We start from the raw sequence: 17,173 nt of genomic DNA on the forward strand, positions 1-17,173 counted from the left end.
CGTGTACCCTCCAGACGACCACTAAAGTACATATAGGTCAAGGGTCAGTGGATATTCATAGAAAATAATAGTAATTTCTTGCATAAGTTACAAAAGTTTAATTCGTGGGGCTCTCAGCTAGTTCATAGCCGGGGCCACATCCATCTCCTAGTCAGGGAGGGGATGCTACAGGCTGGTGCATGTTGCGACAACTGTAGAAGGGTCTACAAGCTTGCTCCGCACTTGCTAATGAAACCAGGTAGCACGCAGGAGACAGGTGAGATGCGCAGAGGTCTCTACCCCCCCCCCCCTTTAGAACGCGGGGACCCGTTGAGGTTCGGGGACCTCTGTCCACATAGGGCCCCCTCTGTTGACCCTACTTTGGTAGTCAAACTGGCACATTTGCCGCCTCCCCAGTTACCCACAAAAAATGCATGCTACCCTTCCCACCATATATGTAAATCTGCATCCTGTTTCTGATTACAATTAATAAATATTAAACTTGTATCACTCTTGTTAAGCCATCTGCTCAGCAGCCTATGAGGGATTACAGGGCAGTCAGCTGCTAAGCAGCCTATGAGGGATTACAGGGCAGCCAGTTCAGCTTCGATACACCTACTGGTCTATTCAGATATTAGTTCAAGGTCACTATTCAATTCAGGCAGTATGTTAAATGTCTTGTGGCTGGTTGTCCTGTATATTAAGTTTAATTTAGCACAATAGCTCGTCTAAGTAAATTTAACATACCCTAGGTCAGGTCATGGTCATGAAGCTAACTCTTTTATTAATCAAGATTATCGATCGAAAATCTAAATTTTTGTCAATATTAATTGCTTACCATTATTTAAAATTTTATTCAGTGAATAAAATTACTCTGAAAGATATATTTCTCTCATGCACATAGTTTAATTTAATAAAGATGTTTGCAAAAATCTATGACATAACATGAGGGTTGATCAACCTTAAAAACAACATGCTTGTAATACGTAATTTAACATTATAATCATTTTTTCTTCATCTCAAAAGGATCTCTTAACTATAATGCAATATTATCTCTTTACAGTAGTAGTTCCCCTTTTTGTTTTTAGAATAAATATTGATACATTTTAAGTCTTCATTATCAGTTTGTTTGTTTTATGGAATCCATCTTATCACAACACCTTGAAATCCAAGTAACCTATCATATATAGTATTTTTCACAAGTCTAAAATGAGGCGATTACTCACACAATGGTAAATCAATAGTTCTAGGAGAATTGTGGCGGACATGAAATTCCAAAGTATGTAATTTGAAAAGCAATGGTTAATACCTATCAGCGAGTATCAATTTACGAACCATCTTATCTTAAATGATAATGGAAGCAAACTGTTCGGCACAAAAAGTAAATCATGATGCCGAGTCGATAAAATAATCCACAACTATCACCCAGCTGTGTGGTATATCACAGACAGATATCCATGATAAAATAATCCACAATTATCACCCAGCTGTGTGGTATATCACAGACAGATACCCATGATAAAATAATCCACAATTATCACCCAGCTGTGTGGTATATCACAGACAGATATCCATGATAAAATAATCCACAATTATCAAACCGCGGAAGAACACCTTTGTACACTGTATCATAAACAAATATCCACCCCATTAATGCCAGTATAACAGTGAGCACATTTTACTCATGGAAATACTTGCGAAATGATACTACTATTGTGCTATTGTACTTTTTGCAAAATAAACCAATTCTGTCATTAACAAGTTGTAGAATAACTCTATATTTCATTTATATCATTATATATTAATGCGTGTCGTTTAGAATTATTCCATGTATACACTGTCTTAGTTACCTTTTAATTCATTATTACAAATTTCGAATATCTCCTCATGGACCTCTAGTCCTTTCGTTGACGTCACACCCATTATATCTGCGTCACTACATCTGAGCAGACGTTTCAGTAACGTGGTCTTGCCGGCCCCGGCACATCCTACGATCATCCCCCTGGCGTGGTGGACCGTCTGTGTTCCTCTCTTGGCGTACTCCACGTACCGCTCTCTGGCCTCTTGGTCCCAGTTTAATATTTCCTCAGGGACTCCCACTATATGATAAGATACACATCAATATAACATAAAGGCATACTCATATTATTAAGATATATGCTGAAGTTATTTATATCATTACGTCTTATTATGGATTAGAAATGGGACGGATGGTTGTAGGTGGTGGGCTAGCACGCATAGTTGTCTTCTGGGCAAAGCTGAAATTGTTTAAGGAAACATGATGGAATTAAACCGAAACTGCAACTTAAGAAACGTTTAGTGATTATATGTATGGTTAACACACTCGTGATCGGCAGTGGTTGTATGTGAGAAGGCACGGTGATCACCCACTCAGACATGTGAGTTAGTATATCGCTAATGTTCATTGTTTTTATGTCCGGCTTTAAAAATGAAGATTATTTATTCATATTATTTATCCAGGGGTCTGTGTTTGCCCAACTATCTATTTTGTATTGCTTATAGGAGTTGTGAGATTGATCACTGTTCGTCATCTTCACCTTGCATTTATTTTCTTTGTCGCCTGGAGGACAAAAAAGGATGTAATATAGAATGAGACAGGATAATATATGAATATTTCATACAAAAAAAACGATGCTTTTCTTATGTAATTCATTGTCCAGGGAGAATATGCACAAGGGAAAATATCATTAGAGTGTATAATAAGAGTTTTTGAGATATATATATATATATATATATATATATATATATATATATATATATATATTGAAAGAGACGCGAGAGAATATGTAATCATATCTATAGTTTTTGTTTTAAAAAAAGTAAATGAAAATATTTTGAGCAAGAAATTAGAGAAATATTTTAATTTGAAAATATTCAAAATAAGGTTTGTTCACATACATTTTAGTGTTTGGTATCGTTATAATTGTCTCATCAAGTGTATTGATTCTGTGGACTATTGTACACCTCCTGTATAAGGCGATTGGTAGCCTCTGCATTTATCAGCACTTATCAGTAACAACGGGGAAACAAATCATTGATTATCAGAACTTATCAGCATCAAGAGCACAATAAGAACAATTATCAGCAACAATGACACTCTCAGTACGAGTTCCGCCCAAGAAATTCAACATTGTAACGTTTATAAGAATGGCAGCATGTTGAGATATGGATGGTCGTTTGTGAGTTCGAATCCCGTTCGTACCATGGCCGTGTCAAACTTAAGACGTTAAGATACGTACTGATTGTTCCTTCGTAAAAAGCTCGGTATTTAAAAGTAGGAATTACGGATATCTCAGATATAACTTTAAAAACGAAGGTCCCGTGTCGTGGCAGGCGTTGGCACTATAAACAAACCCAATTCTTCGGCCTTGAACATAGGTCTATTTGTGGCACTTCACCTACAGCTGATGACGTCTCAATATCAGTGATCAATTATCGACGGGGCATAACATTAATCAATCAATTGTGCACATTCACGCATTATGTCCTTTTTAATTACAAAACATGGGACTCTGTTCAGCAGTTTCAAGAGTTGAGCTGACAAACTTTTTGAGTAGTATATTCAAATTTGGTCACACTTTTAACCTCAAAGAGGGCATAAATCTTAGAAAATATTTTATAACAATTTCCTGTGAAAGTATGTATCTCTACAGTATGTCCTCGAAACTATAAATTGTCATGGAATTCTGTTCAGCGGTTCCAGCGAGGTTGTGCTGATAAGAACATGACTGACAAAGGTCAACTAGGAAAGGAAGCATAACTCCCATGAGAAAGAAAATGAATAAGAATTGCATGCATATATGGATGTCTACACGGAATGAAACACTTTTTAATCAAAATAAGTAATGAAATTCTTTTGAACTGTTTCGGCCAGTGGTGGATTTAGCGGGGGTGTAGGATCGGACCCCCCCCCCCCCGCTCTTTTATTTACCTCACCAAAACCTAGAAAGGATATGGTTACTATAAATGAAAGGAAGAAGGAACAAGAATTTCAGTCGGAAATTTAATTCACTATTTTGAAAAATGTCTCCTGTTTAAGTAATTTGTACTATTTTCTATCATTTTTGGTAAGGTGAAATTAGTAAAATGACACAAATTTTAAGGGTTTTTCGAAAAAAATATTAAAGGGAAAGGCAATCCTAACCACATAGGTGCTTTTATGAATAAAGTATTACTTACTCATATCATAACTGACAGTCTTTAACAACAAAACCCTTGCTTAACAATTAAATCAATATTAATATATCATGTATTTTAAATTACCCGCCGCTAAGAGAGTGGCCATTGAAGTTTAATTTATGACGTCACATCGTCTATTCCGGTTTATTTCATCAGCAGCACTGTAAACATGACAAGTCACGAACAGTTAAGTTTGGAGCCGTATAGATTTGAGCCCGTTCTTTCGCAAGAAGAAATTGAGAAAAGAAGACGTTCAGTCGAGTCGCAGACAAGGCAGACGGTAAACGTTATTCATACAGATGTCTTGAACCTCAACTTGACATGTCATTACGCAAATGATAGATCCGCAGTTTACTTAGTCTTTTCTTTTCAAATTACTTGGTTGAGTAGGGAATTTCGAGAGAAAAAAACATCCAACCTTTTTTCACATCACCCCTTCGCTTTAGTGTAATTAACAGCTTGACAGGAAGGCATCAGTCTATTTATTCTTAAGATCTACCACATGCACATCTTTGATGATATCACAGGTGCTTGGGTTCAGGACCCACCCCCACCCCCTCCGAGTAAGCTACATGAGTTGATTTATTTAATTTTTTGGTTGAAAATATTTCTAATGCATGTCAACGTCTTGCATACCCATAAAGTCCAAAATACATCTAATCTAAAATAAGCCCTTTAAAAAAAGTACCCTCACTGGTTATTGTAAGTTCTGTTATAATAACTAGAGAGGGTATTTTTTTAAAGGGGCTTATTTTGAATTATTTTGGACGTTATGGGTATATAAGACGTTGTTGACATGTATTAGAAATAATTTCAAGTAAACATTATTAATTCAAGTCATGTAGCTTTTTCAGAAGGGGAGGGGGGGGGGGGGTCCTGAACCCAAGCACCTGTAGATGATCTTAGAATCTCATCAAAACCGGAACGGACAGTGTGGCGTCAAAACTGTTGATTTTTGTGGTCTTGAATACAAAAGAGTCCCCATCATGGCACCTTTTAGATCGCGGAAATTTCAAATTTTGACGTTTTCAAATTAGTACTGAAACTTATCTAGGCCATATATCAACATAATTGTAAGACAAATCTTTATCATATGATCAATCCTATCATTTATCATGTAAAAATGTTTTGGGTTGTCTTTCGCTTTAAGTTCTCCCAATAATGTAATTCAAGAAATCATTTTGTCATTTATTTTTCCGAGAGTGGAGGAAATTATTGCTTCTTTTATTGTTCAGTAATTTTTCTAAACAAGATACCACGATTTACCTTAAATTTGAAAAATTTAGGGGGGGTAGCCCTTATATCCGCCACTGTATGACGTCACAAGACAAGATGGCAGCCACTTTTAACTACGTGTCAGTCAATAGGGACTTCATTTGATGTCAATCATCACGGAAAACTAAGGCTACACGGATTTGTCTTGTGCGTTATAGAAATTGTAGACTAATGACACCATTATTTAGAAGAATTGAAAAACTAGTTCTGCTCTTTATGATGATTAACGTTTCTGGGTAGTACTACGATATGGCGCATTATACAGGTAAGTTTTAGTCTGTTATAAAACTATGAACAACATGACACCTCCCTTAGTGCTGGCCATCTCAGAAACTTCTCAGTCGTGGTTGTGTGAGTAATATTTGGATAGGGAAGTTTTCTCTACCAATGAATTACACATTTCTCGATGCGTCAAGGCAGTTGTATATTTTAGGATTTCAATACTAGATTTATGCCTAGATGTTCAAACGTAAACATTAAAATCATTTTTATCAATTAGACTTCTTAAACTTGCAGTTGGATACAGGGCAGCGGCTAGATCGTGTTGCATCTGGTATGATTACATTCATTGTCACAATACAGGCAGAATCTCAATGGTGAGAGTTGTATTTATGATTGAATTTAAGGTTTTTTTCCCTGATAAAATGAAAGATTAACCCTAGCTATCATTCTATTTTTCTTTTTGTTTATTTGGGGGTGTCAAGTACATGAAAGCGCATAATGCAAATCTGTGTACTGTAACTGGTTACATTCTATTAGCTAGCTACAGAACTGTAACTCTTTGAAAACTATTGTGACGAAACAGAGAGCTACAGTTTCATCCCTTAAAAAACCACCGATTTACGACACAAAGAAAACCTGCCCACGGTTGAGGCCTGAAATAGTTGTATTCTTCTGTCGTTGGCTCATAAATTTGATAAAAATAGTTTTTACATTTTTTCCTACTATAACTGTGTCCAAACATACCTTAAAATATTCCGTAAAGCCCCATACGACCCGAAACGTAAAAAAAAAAACCAAACAAACAAAAAAAATCCCCAACAAACAAACAAAAAAACAGAACTGTTCTTTTGGAATTAATACCCCGAATAATAACGAACAGTGATCAATCCCATAACTCCCACAGGTAATACAAAATAGATAGTTGGGCAAACATGAACCCCTGGACACACCAGAGATGGGATCAGGTGCCTATGATGAGTTAGCATCAACTGTCGACCGATCACACTCGCAGTGAGCCCTATATCTTGATCAGGTAAACGGGGTTATATGCAGTCAAAATCAGTGTGCCAAGAACGGTCTAACATTCGGTATGAAAAGCGTTAGACAGCATTTGACCCTATGATTGGTTATATAGAAACAGTATACCAATAAATAGGATTTTCAGATAATTTAATTGTTTATCATCATTTCTCTTAATTTGGTTCATTGGTTTAAAACTTGCTAGAGTATACCCCTCCCCACACACACGCCTACAGAAAATGGATAGATAGAAAATGAAAATATTCATAGTCATTATAAAGCAAAATGTAAGGTACACAAAGGACATTTGGGCCGTTATTAGCCAAAATTGGCCGAGCTTCAAAAACCAACCATATTTTGCAGGTAGAAAGGTGATATTCTTCTCGTTTCAATCATATATAACATGTACCATTTATTTGTTGCTGATATTGAGGAAATAACGTTACGATATTGCATTGTTAACTCTGACGCTGTCTTCCGAAGGTCGATTTTTCGGAACAACGTCATCGTCCTTAAAGGATTTACAATCCCCCGATTCTTCTAGAATATTTTTCTAAACGTTATAATTCTAATTTTTATACTAAAATACTCATTGGGATCAAAGACTATTAAAAACTGGCATGCTACGGAAAATACATTATGCATTTGCATGTAACTTTATCGTGTCCATATATATTTTGCGGAAGAATCTTGTGTTGATTAGAGTGAGAAAAAATGATGCCTGTATTTGCCAAAAAATGTTGAGTAAAAAGCAATCATATTGTCGAAGGCGCGGGCCTCCGTGGCCGAGTGGTTAGAGCATCGCGCTCAAAATCACACGGCCTCTCACCTCTGTCGGCACGGGTTCGAATCCAGCTCGCGCTGGTAAGTGAGAACGTTTCCCAGTTTACTTTCGGAAGGTCGGTGGTCTCTTCCCAGGTACATTGTATCTGGGTTCTCTTTTCCACCAATAAAAACTGGGCGCCACCAGATAACTGAAAAATTGTTGAGTGTGGCGGAAAACATCAATCAATCAATCGAAGGCGCTCTTCGATGTCCTCCTATTCAACTGAGTTTTGGAAAGTAATATGGCTCTTGATTTTTTTTTCTTTAATCATAAATATAAACACTTGGATTAAAAACATGTATAGAGTTGGATTAAATTACTTCTTATGCCATGTACACCAAGGACTATGTAGCAGGTGTACTTATATATGTATGTAATATACATGTTACAGTACATACGAATAAAATATGTCTGCATGCTGTGGGTATTTACAAAATATATTGAATAGAGCGTGGTACATGTACTAAACGATACAAATTTATGTTTCATGAATGGGATATCATTTTCTTGGGTACAGCAACACACATCAGGAACTATGCATGTAACTTCATATGGCATAGTTCATATAGCAAATATATTTAAAAACCTCACAAAAATGCGTCTGTGTTTATAGCTTTACATTCCCCTAAATGGTCAACAAAGAGTAGCTCTCTCTCTCTCTCTCTCTCTCTCTCTCTCTCTCTCTCCATGTAGTGTTCATCTCTGATAAATGAAAATTACATCAGTCGGTGGGCATGTCATTGCATACACCGACATTCAGTCTAAATCTAGCATTGCTTAGTTTTACTGATGTAAACACATCAAAGGTGTACATATCCGGAAAAGGTATTAGTTATTCTTCAAATGGACTCTGGTAAGTTGTTTGAGTACGTGTATACAGAATGGAGCCTATTTAACTGCTTTTCCCGGGCACTTCCCCACTCTTTTTATAGTAGTTTGAATGAGAAAAATGTAAACTTGAAAATATTGAATTGGTTGAGTGCTCGCACCCTCGATGATCATATGTTATTTTCATATGCGAATAAGGATACATTGAGTGACACCCCCCCCCCCCCCATATACTTGATAGTAGTATTGCATGAGAAAATAGGCTTAAAATTATGAATTGAACCCATGTAGCGAAGGATACCCCCCCCCCCCCCCCCCCGACGATTTAAGAATTCGAACATCAGACAAAGTTTATTTTGCATTTCCTAGTTAACTACCAACTTATCCTTCAACTTCCCTCCCCCCTCCGAAAAATGATGCTACCTGTCTGTTTCCAAGAGACAGTATTTGTAACTACAATGGACCCTTTTTAAAAAAAATGAATTTATCATACATGCATTCTCATTTCTCATGTGCGGGCCAGGCATATCCAGAATACTTTGACATGAATGAGAGAGAGAGAGAGAGAGAGAGAGAGAGAGAGAGAGAGAGAGAGAGATCATCTTACCATTATCCCAGTTTTCCTAATCATGGAGAGGGGGTAAATATAAAAAAAATTGTAACAATCTTTACAACAAATATATTGTATATTTTATAAGATTGTGAAAAGTTATCAGTGTCATCAGGCTGGTCAAGTTGTTCCCATAGCAAGGACATGGTCGACATCAGCCCCCCCCCCCCCCCATTGGAGGGGCGACCCCTCCCTGAAACTATACGGTGTCTGGATATTTATATCTATATATACATCCTGCCCAATTGCCATTGTAATATATTTGTACCTGTAAATGTGCATCTATTACATATCCGATATAGAAAAAAATCTGCCACAACAATTGTCGAAGTTTCGAATCGATCATAGGTGCTCGAAGTTTTAAAGAAACCACGTCTCAATGGGAGACATAAATATTTTATTTTTAATTTAAAACGTTTTAAGAACCTCTGGAATCAATATCTAATTACTAGTGTAGTAATATCTAATATTTCAACATGCACCATATACATACATGAATGTACGTTAAAATTGATATAAGAGAACTGCGTTTTAAAAAAAGAACCCCACAAACACGTCAATATTATTAGCAATAAGTTTTATGTATTACATATTATATACACACATGTACTTGTATTAAAGATAGTTTAAAATTTAGCGAAAAAAAGTAATGTTCAGACATCCCAACTATTTAGCTCTTGTGATAGAACGTATCAGTATCCATTTTTGCCGAAAAGGAACGAATTTTGGTCCGATTTTTGTAAGAAGAAAATAAATACCAGTTATTAAAGGTATATGCGTGTCTTTGATTTGATTTGTTTTAAATTCAATTTATTCTTAAATAATTTTATTTTGAAAAAAACAGGACGTCCAAACATATTCCCATGACCTTTAAAAACGAAAGTAGAATAACTCCCATTCACCATACGGTGCATTTTTGATCCGCCTCCGTGACTCGGAAGGCATACATCATCTGCATTTATAATGTGCAGATTTTTATGGTAAAATAGGTAAAGCGTTTATTGTTTGACTGGACATATATGTACTTATTAAATAACAAAGTAAGTAAGGTTTCTGAGGTTAAATGATTGAACAGTTTGTTTCATTTCTATAACATGCAAAATATTGACTTTACGTATCGAAAACAGCCGATTTCTGCATTCATTCTTTTCTAAAATTCATATTGTTTGCAGCCAACAACCGACACCATATTGATAATGAAAGAAGAAAATAAATGGATAATTAAACATGCAAAATATAATTCTGGTTGTTGCATGCAAAAGTTTTTTTTCCAGTTCTACAGCATGCAAAATATTGACTTTGCGTATCGAAAACAGCCGATTTCCGAATTCATTATTTTCTAAAATTCATATTTTTTGCAGCCAACAATTTTCGATAATGAAAGAAGAAAAATAATGGATAATTAAACATGCAAAATGTAAATCTGGTTGTGCGTATATGCATGACGTCATGATAAAACATATATATATGTGAAATGTCTGATTCAGATATATTAATTAATTTGTTTTTAAAATATTTAAGGAATGACTTTAATTAACCCAGAATTAAAGTCATTCCTTATAATTTAATGCAAGAGACAAAGATTCTAACCTTCGTTTATCAAAATGTACATAAACTCGGAAAATACAAGTCAATTGAGCCGCGCAATGATTCACTTAGCAAAAACGACACGAAGCGTCTTTGTGAAGGTCGCCGTCTTTAATCTTAGTTCTACAGGACCTAGCCATTTATCAAAATAGTGTATCGAAGGTGAAATTTGTCATGATAGAAAATATGTGTAGACTATGTATGCAATGCGTATTTCGCTGTCCTTTAGAGATAAGCTAGAGATCGACTTTGAAGTCGCTCGTCTCCGACAGAGTGAGAAAATGTGGGAAATGTGTAAGCAAGTGACAAATCGCGATCCACATGTCAATGTATCTGACGTCATGTGATAAAATGTGACGTATGAATTTTTGTTTGCTTTCTTGAAAACGGATCAAGCAATGAAACAACACCCCCCCCCCCTTTTTTTCCCCCTGTGAGAAATGTATTTCAAAATGAAAAGGGTAATGCTTGGAAAATCATTAATTGGAATACAATATCTTTGTTTTAATCTCTTATTCTACCATACTTACAGAGAAAGATGTTTTACAAAAGTGATTTGCGTACAAGCAGATGCTAATATTGACAACGAGAAAACAACATGTGTATCAAACCGAAGTATCTTATTGTACACGTTGACTTTCTATTCCATAGTTCTAAGGCTGAAAACAGTGATGCGATGTAAATTTAGAGAGAGAGGAAAAAATAGTTCCGGCTTCTGGTTGTCAATCGGTGAGTCCCCATACCAAACTAGGTTATACAAAAATAGCCTGCGTACCTCAATTGGAATTTGACCAATCAGAGAAAAGGATACAATAAGAATTAAATTATTCTTGAATAACAATATTCTTAAGCAAACTATAACTTAGCATAACTAATACGTTGAATGTTCTAATCTAAAATGAAAAAAAAATGTGTAACAGGAAGGGAGAAAATGCAACGGATCAGACCGGGAATCGAATAACAATATCATTAAACTGTATGTAAATTTACATTAGTCACAACTAACCTACCTAACTAACCACAATTTTGTTTACAAATATTGGGTTGGCTGAAATTTGTACAGTGCATGCGTATCCCTATGAAAATTGAAGTAAATATGACAGTTCTATATGCCTGTGTTAAAAGTTATTAAAGTATGAGGAAGTAAGTAGCGTATATTTCATGTGACATTTTAATTGATGAGTCTGAAATCTTCCACACTAGTCTGAATTTCGCTACTGTCATAGGCGAGAATCCACCCGATGACCTGGACCGGTAAAAGTCCTAGTAAAAATAAACACGTGAAATCGGGAGAATGATGACGTACCGTATATCAGGTTTTTTCCGCGTCATGTTTTTTTTTCCACGAATCAGAACCTAGAATAGTGTATCAAATTTACTCGAATCAAATTTTCACTATTTCAAAGTCATCGTGAAAATATAATTCACGATTATTTAAACTTATAAAAGAAACCAGCTTGTGAAAGTATAACTCTTAATTTTTAATGCAAAAAATTCAGTCGGTGAAACGATTTACACGATTTCTGAATTACTGATCACACAACGATTTTGCACTTTTCTTTATATTCAAGTAAATAAGCGACTCATGGAGTATGTGACCGTAATAATCCACGCAAGGCGTCACCCTATATATTGTACCTGTATTAAACAACCACCTGTCTAACGCGACCAACGACCGTGATTTTTACATTTTCGTGTGATTTCACGAAATGTTACCTTTATTCAACGACTGTATATTTTTCGATTATAACGCGATTCCTACTTTCGATTTCAGTCGAGCATGACTATTCTGGGAATTATTGTTCCTAACACTTTCGGTTTAAAATGCACGGGTAATAGTTAGGCTGTGATAATGTTTAGTCGACACATTGACTCAATTATTATACCCAAGCTATCATCTGGTTAACGTATAATCAACACAGGGTCGCATGAGGTTAATTAAGAAAACCTGAGTTGTTTATTTAATAAAATCAAGAATCGGGGAATGAAGGCCATTGTTTTCATAGTTGTGAATTTCGACAGACTTTGAGATGTGCAGGGTAGATTGGCCGTATAACTTTATCATAAAAGCTAACTTTGTATCAAATTTACGCGGATTTATTTTCCGCGATTCGGAAATCGTCGCGAACAAAGCGGAAATTGTATACACGCGGAAAACCCCTGATACACGGTATATCTCTGTTATTTGAAGATCCCGTGGGCTGTAGTTCAAACATTAATCTACTCAAGGAGACCGGCAAATCACGCTTATCACATCTAGTTTCTGATTTTTTAGACATTTGAAGCGAGTGGGTAATTTTTTATCTGAGTCAGAGTTAGACCCCTTTCTATATTTATGGTATCACAGAGTTCGGGCTCAAAACGGGCTTAGTCCCTGTGGCATGAATGAATGTTTTAGATACCTTAACGTTAAAATCTGAAGTAAGGATACAATCTACCCATCAGGAACATATCGCTACAGATTGTGTCACACCGCACATTCATGTATTTCCCTCTTTTCATGCCTTGTTCACACGAATGCACATTAAATTTTACTTTGCATTAAATTTGATGCGAAGTAAAATAATCCGCATTAAATCAAAAAGAATTGAATAGCATTAATAGGGAGATAATATTTAATGCGAAGTTAAATAATGCGCATTAGATTAATTCGAATTAAACAGCGTTTACAGGGCGGTAACATTTGATACAAAGTAAAGTAATGCGCATGTGATATTCGTATGCATTTCTAAATTAACGGGTGTGCGAAATAGATAAAAGAATATACTATATCACTGATTTTAGATATAACGACGATATGCTTGATAATAAAACATAAATAGGTATACTATTTTTAGATAACTACGTTTACAATAATGTTTTCAAACAGAACAGTTAAGTTCTACATCTATGACCATTGTTATGACCTTTCTGTAGAAACGGTTTAATCTGAGAAAACTTTACAGGTGTTCTGTGATAAATACTTACAACGTTTAGTGATACTGTCATGAATCATCCTGTCTGACACGGTACAGTGTGTGAGGATGTCCAGCTGTAGTCTGTCTATGAACAGCTTGCACATCTCATCCGGATTATTCGGAATATACAGACATCTCTCTCCCTCACTCCTCTTATAATCCCACGACCGGCAGTATTCTGATATCATGTGACGTGACGCCGTGGTCAGGAAAAACTTCAGATCACTGTCCTCCACCAGACACTCCGTAACAAACGCGTACATGACGTCATGCCGGATGTCGTCTGATTTAAACTTGATCACGTCGTTTTCTGTTTGAAGGATTTCCTCAGGACTGTTAGTGGCGGTGATTTCATCACAAACAGGTAGGCTTGTAAAGTATCGTTCTCTGATCGCATTGTACATCTTGATGTGAGATTCGTCCTTGACCTTGACGGTGTAGTCGTCCACCATCAGAAGACAGTACAGGAGACAACGTTCAGCTGGAGGACGGTCGTGGTGCTGACCTGTAATATTGGAATAATGAACGTTATATGATGAAAGGCGAAAATAGCGAACATTGATCAATCTCATAAAACCTACAAACAATGCAAAATAGATAGTTGGGCAAACACGGACCCCTGGACACACCAGAGGTGGGATCAGATGCCTAGGAGGAGTAAGAACCCCCTGGTAACAATATCAATGTGATCAATCAAATAATGTACACTGAAATTAAAACTAGAAATCATAGCATTTTCCAAAGATGAAAAGAAAAGTCTGTATTTGATTATAGATTTAATTGTTTATTCAACCTTCGGGAGTGAGCTGAAAATGTATCTTTAGAACAATGTTTAAGTGAATGCTTAAACAGAGATGTATATGCAATTCTATTATATAACGTTTTATACAGAATATTACACCATAGGAGATCCCACAAGGACACATTTTTACACAACAAATTTGACCTATATATTTCTCAATCATGCTCTTATTCTCACCATAATTAGATATTGTTTTCTTCAACGCGATAGCATTTGAAAGGTGAAGATAACGAACAGTGATCAATCTCTTAACTCCTATAAGCAATACAAAATAGATAGTTGGGCAAACACGGACCCCTGAATATACCAGAGGTGGGATCAGGTGTGATTGCGATGAATTCCGTATTAACCTCATGTAAACTGCATTATAGTTCATACTAATTGTCTTAACTGCTACATATATGCAATGCAAACGGTATTTTGGTCAAATGTAGGGAGTTTTTTGTTTGTTAAGAAGCCTCAGAAAAGTCAACTCAGTGTAGGTCTATTTAAGGGGATATCATCCTGAGTTGAAAGTAATACATTTTCTTTAAAAATGTATTCAATTTTAAAAATCATGACAAATTCACTGTACGTACATTAATCGGTAAACAAGGCAACGACCTTAGGAAACTGTTGAAAAACCAAATAACGTCTTGATTCAGCAGTGGTACAGTGAATCCGAAATTATATATAATGTATAAACAGGTTGTGATTAGCATGTATTTAATGATCATCATTCAAACAAGACAGTGGGCACTTACAGATACACTCATTTTTAGGTAATGCAAAAACAAAGAAAAATTCAGTCTGATTTACGGAAGCCTCTATGAAAAGTGGCATTTTTATTCAATACGTTTCAAGAAATATGGTGGGGAAATCATGTAGAATATAATTATATATATATATATATATATATATATATATATATATATATTTAAAAGAAATTGCTTTCATTTCAAAGAATGAAATTCGAAGATAACAAACAGTGGTAAATCGCATAACTCCTATAAGCAATACAAAATAGATAGTTGGGCAAACACGGACCCTGGACAAACCAGAGGTGGGATCGGGTGCCGTGGAGGAGTAAGCATCCCCTGAATGTATTTGTAGGTACATAGAAGAGTTATATGTATAATGTAGGGCAAGGTCATTGGTTGTATGTGCAATTACCTTTCATTTCCAATTTTTTCCTTCTCAAATCTTTACTCTCCCCCCTTTTTGATAACTGGGTTATTGTTTATATCCATAAATCATCAGCGTAGAACCACCTCTTTGGCAACGTTCATTTTTCTTTACTTAGTTATTTTTTGTTTACTTCCAAAGTAATATATATTTTATAGACCCTTCTTTTTTATTGAGTGATTGTTTGTTTTACGTCCTGTCGAGAATTTTTCACTAAAATTGAGACGTCACGTGCTGTAAGTGAAGTACCACAAACATTCAAAATTAAGGTATATCGTGGTCGCTTGTTTAGAAAAATATTAACGATAAAAGATGCAATAATCGTTTTCACTCTCGGAGAAATAAATGAGGATATCTTTTGAATTATGGAATTACTTTTATTGCGAGAACTCACATTCCCCTTTTCAAAACACCCTTCAAATTTGAGTCATTTTATTAATTTCACATCAGAAATGAAAGTAAATAGTAAAGTGACTTAATAGGAAACAGGTTTCAAGCCAGGGACCTCGAGTATTCCGAATGACAATGAACGATGATTGCACGGTTAACGATTGGTGAACAGTGAACGCACGGAAAGCAATCGGGAAAATGGTAAAGTAGAGCGTTTCAAGGAATGTGTCTGGGCGATGCAACACAATGGATAAAATCAAGGTGGTCAATGCAATTTAAAGGGGTATAGACAGGATTTGAGCTGAACATTTTCAAATTGCATTTTCCCATTTTTATTGTTTACAATGCTTAATTAAAGTATTTCTAATGGTCAACCAAAATTTGACTATCAGCCGTTGAGTTACAAGCGAGATACAGCACTCGCAATTCTTTGTTATGTAAACAAGGCTAATGTCATGTTTTTGTTTACATATAGATGCCTTAATAGAAAATAGCATGTTAAAAACAAAATGAGATGTATCAAACACTAAAAACTATTTAATTGTATTCAGAATTGACCTGTGAATTGAAGAAAAAATCTGCTTTCAATGAAACTTTGACTAGTATATTCAACCTATGTAAACAAAAGCATGACACGAGACTTGTTACATAACAAAGAATTCTGAGATATCTATCTCTGATGTACCTGGAGAACAAATATTCGAATTTTGTTGACCATTAGAAATACCGTAGTTAAGCATTAAAAACATCACAAAGGAAAAAATTAAATTTGAGAATATTTTGCTCAAATCGTATTCATGTCCCTTTAAAATACTGCAAACGTATCCCCCAACGTTTAATTCAAATACCTACATAGATAAATTATATTATATATATCTTAACACGTATTTCATATACAGTGATGATGACATATTCCCTCCCCCACTCCACCTCACCCCACCCCACACACAACCTCATATAAAATGATCGATTAAGTTCCGGATATTAAAAAACTACAGTACCGCAGAATTGGGACTTAGCTTGAACCATTAATGTACATACGAGCCCAGAGCAGTGGACGTTGTGCAACATACTTAAAAGTAAACAAGTACATACTCATGTATCCCATACACACGCCTTTATAAAAACAATAATATTGCATAAATATAAAAGAAATTTCACTGTTGGTAATTTTTTCTTCTTTCACATATCAGTAAACATTTCATAATAAATATGTGGACATGATGAAATACTAATTTTATAACTGGAATCATTGTGTTTGAATTTTTCTTGTAAATCAAAATTTAATTGAAACATTTTACAGCATTGATATT

General features: G+C 35.4%; 1 protein-coding gene across 2 annotated transcripts in view; it reads right to left on the reverse strand.

The window, feature by feature from the left end:
• LOC125675812 (uncharacterized) overlaps positions 1-17,173 on the reverse strand; it is a 133,162-nt gene that overhangs the window by 18,858 nt on the left and 97,131 nt on the right. For both annotated transcript variants that reach the window (XM_056159464.1, XM_056159465.1), the window contains 2 exons: positions 13,515-14,009; positions 1,830-2,078 (listed from right to left, as the gene is read on the reverse strand). In XM_056159464.1, the coding sequence (XP_056015439.1) occupies positions 1,830-2,078; positions 13,515-14,009 (744 nt within the window). The remainder of the gene's footprint in view (positions 1-1,829; positions 2,079-13,514; positions 14,010-17,173) is intronic.

This window comes from Ostrea edulis, chromosome 3, assembly GCF_947568905.1.
Source record: "Ostrea edulis chromosome 3, xbOstEdul1.1, whole genome shotgun sequence".
NCBI lineage: Eukaryota > Metazoa > Mollusca > Bivalvia > Ostreida > Ostreidae > Ostrea > Ostrea edulis.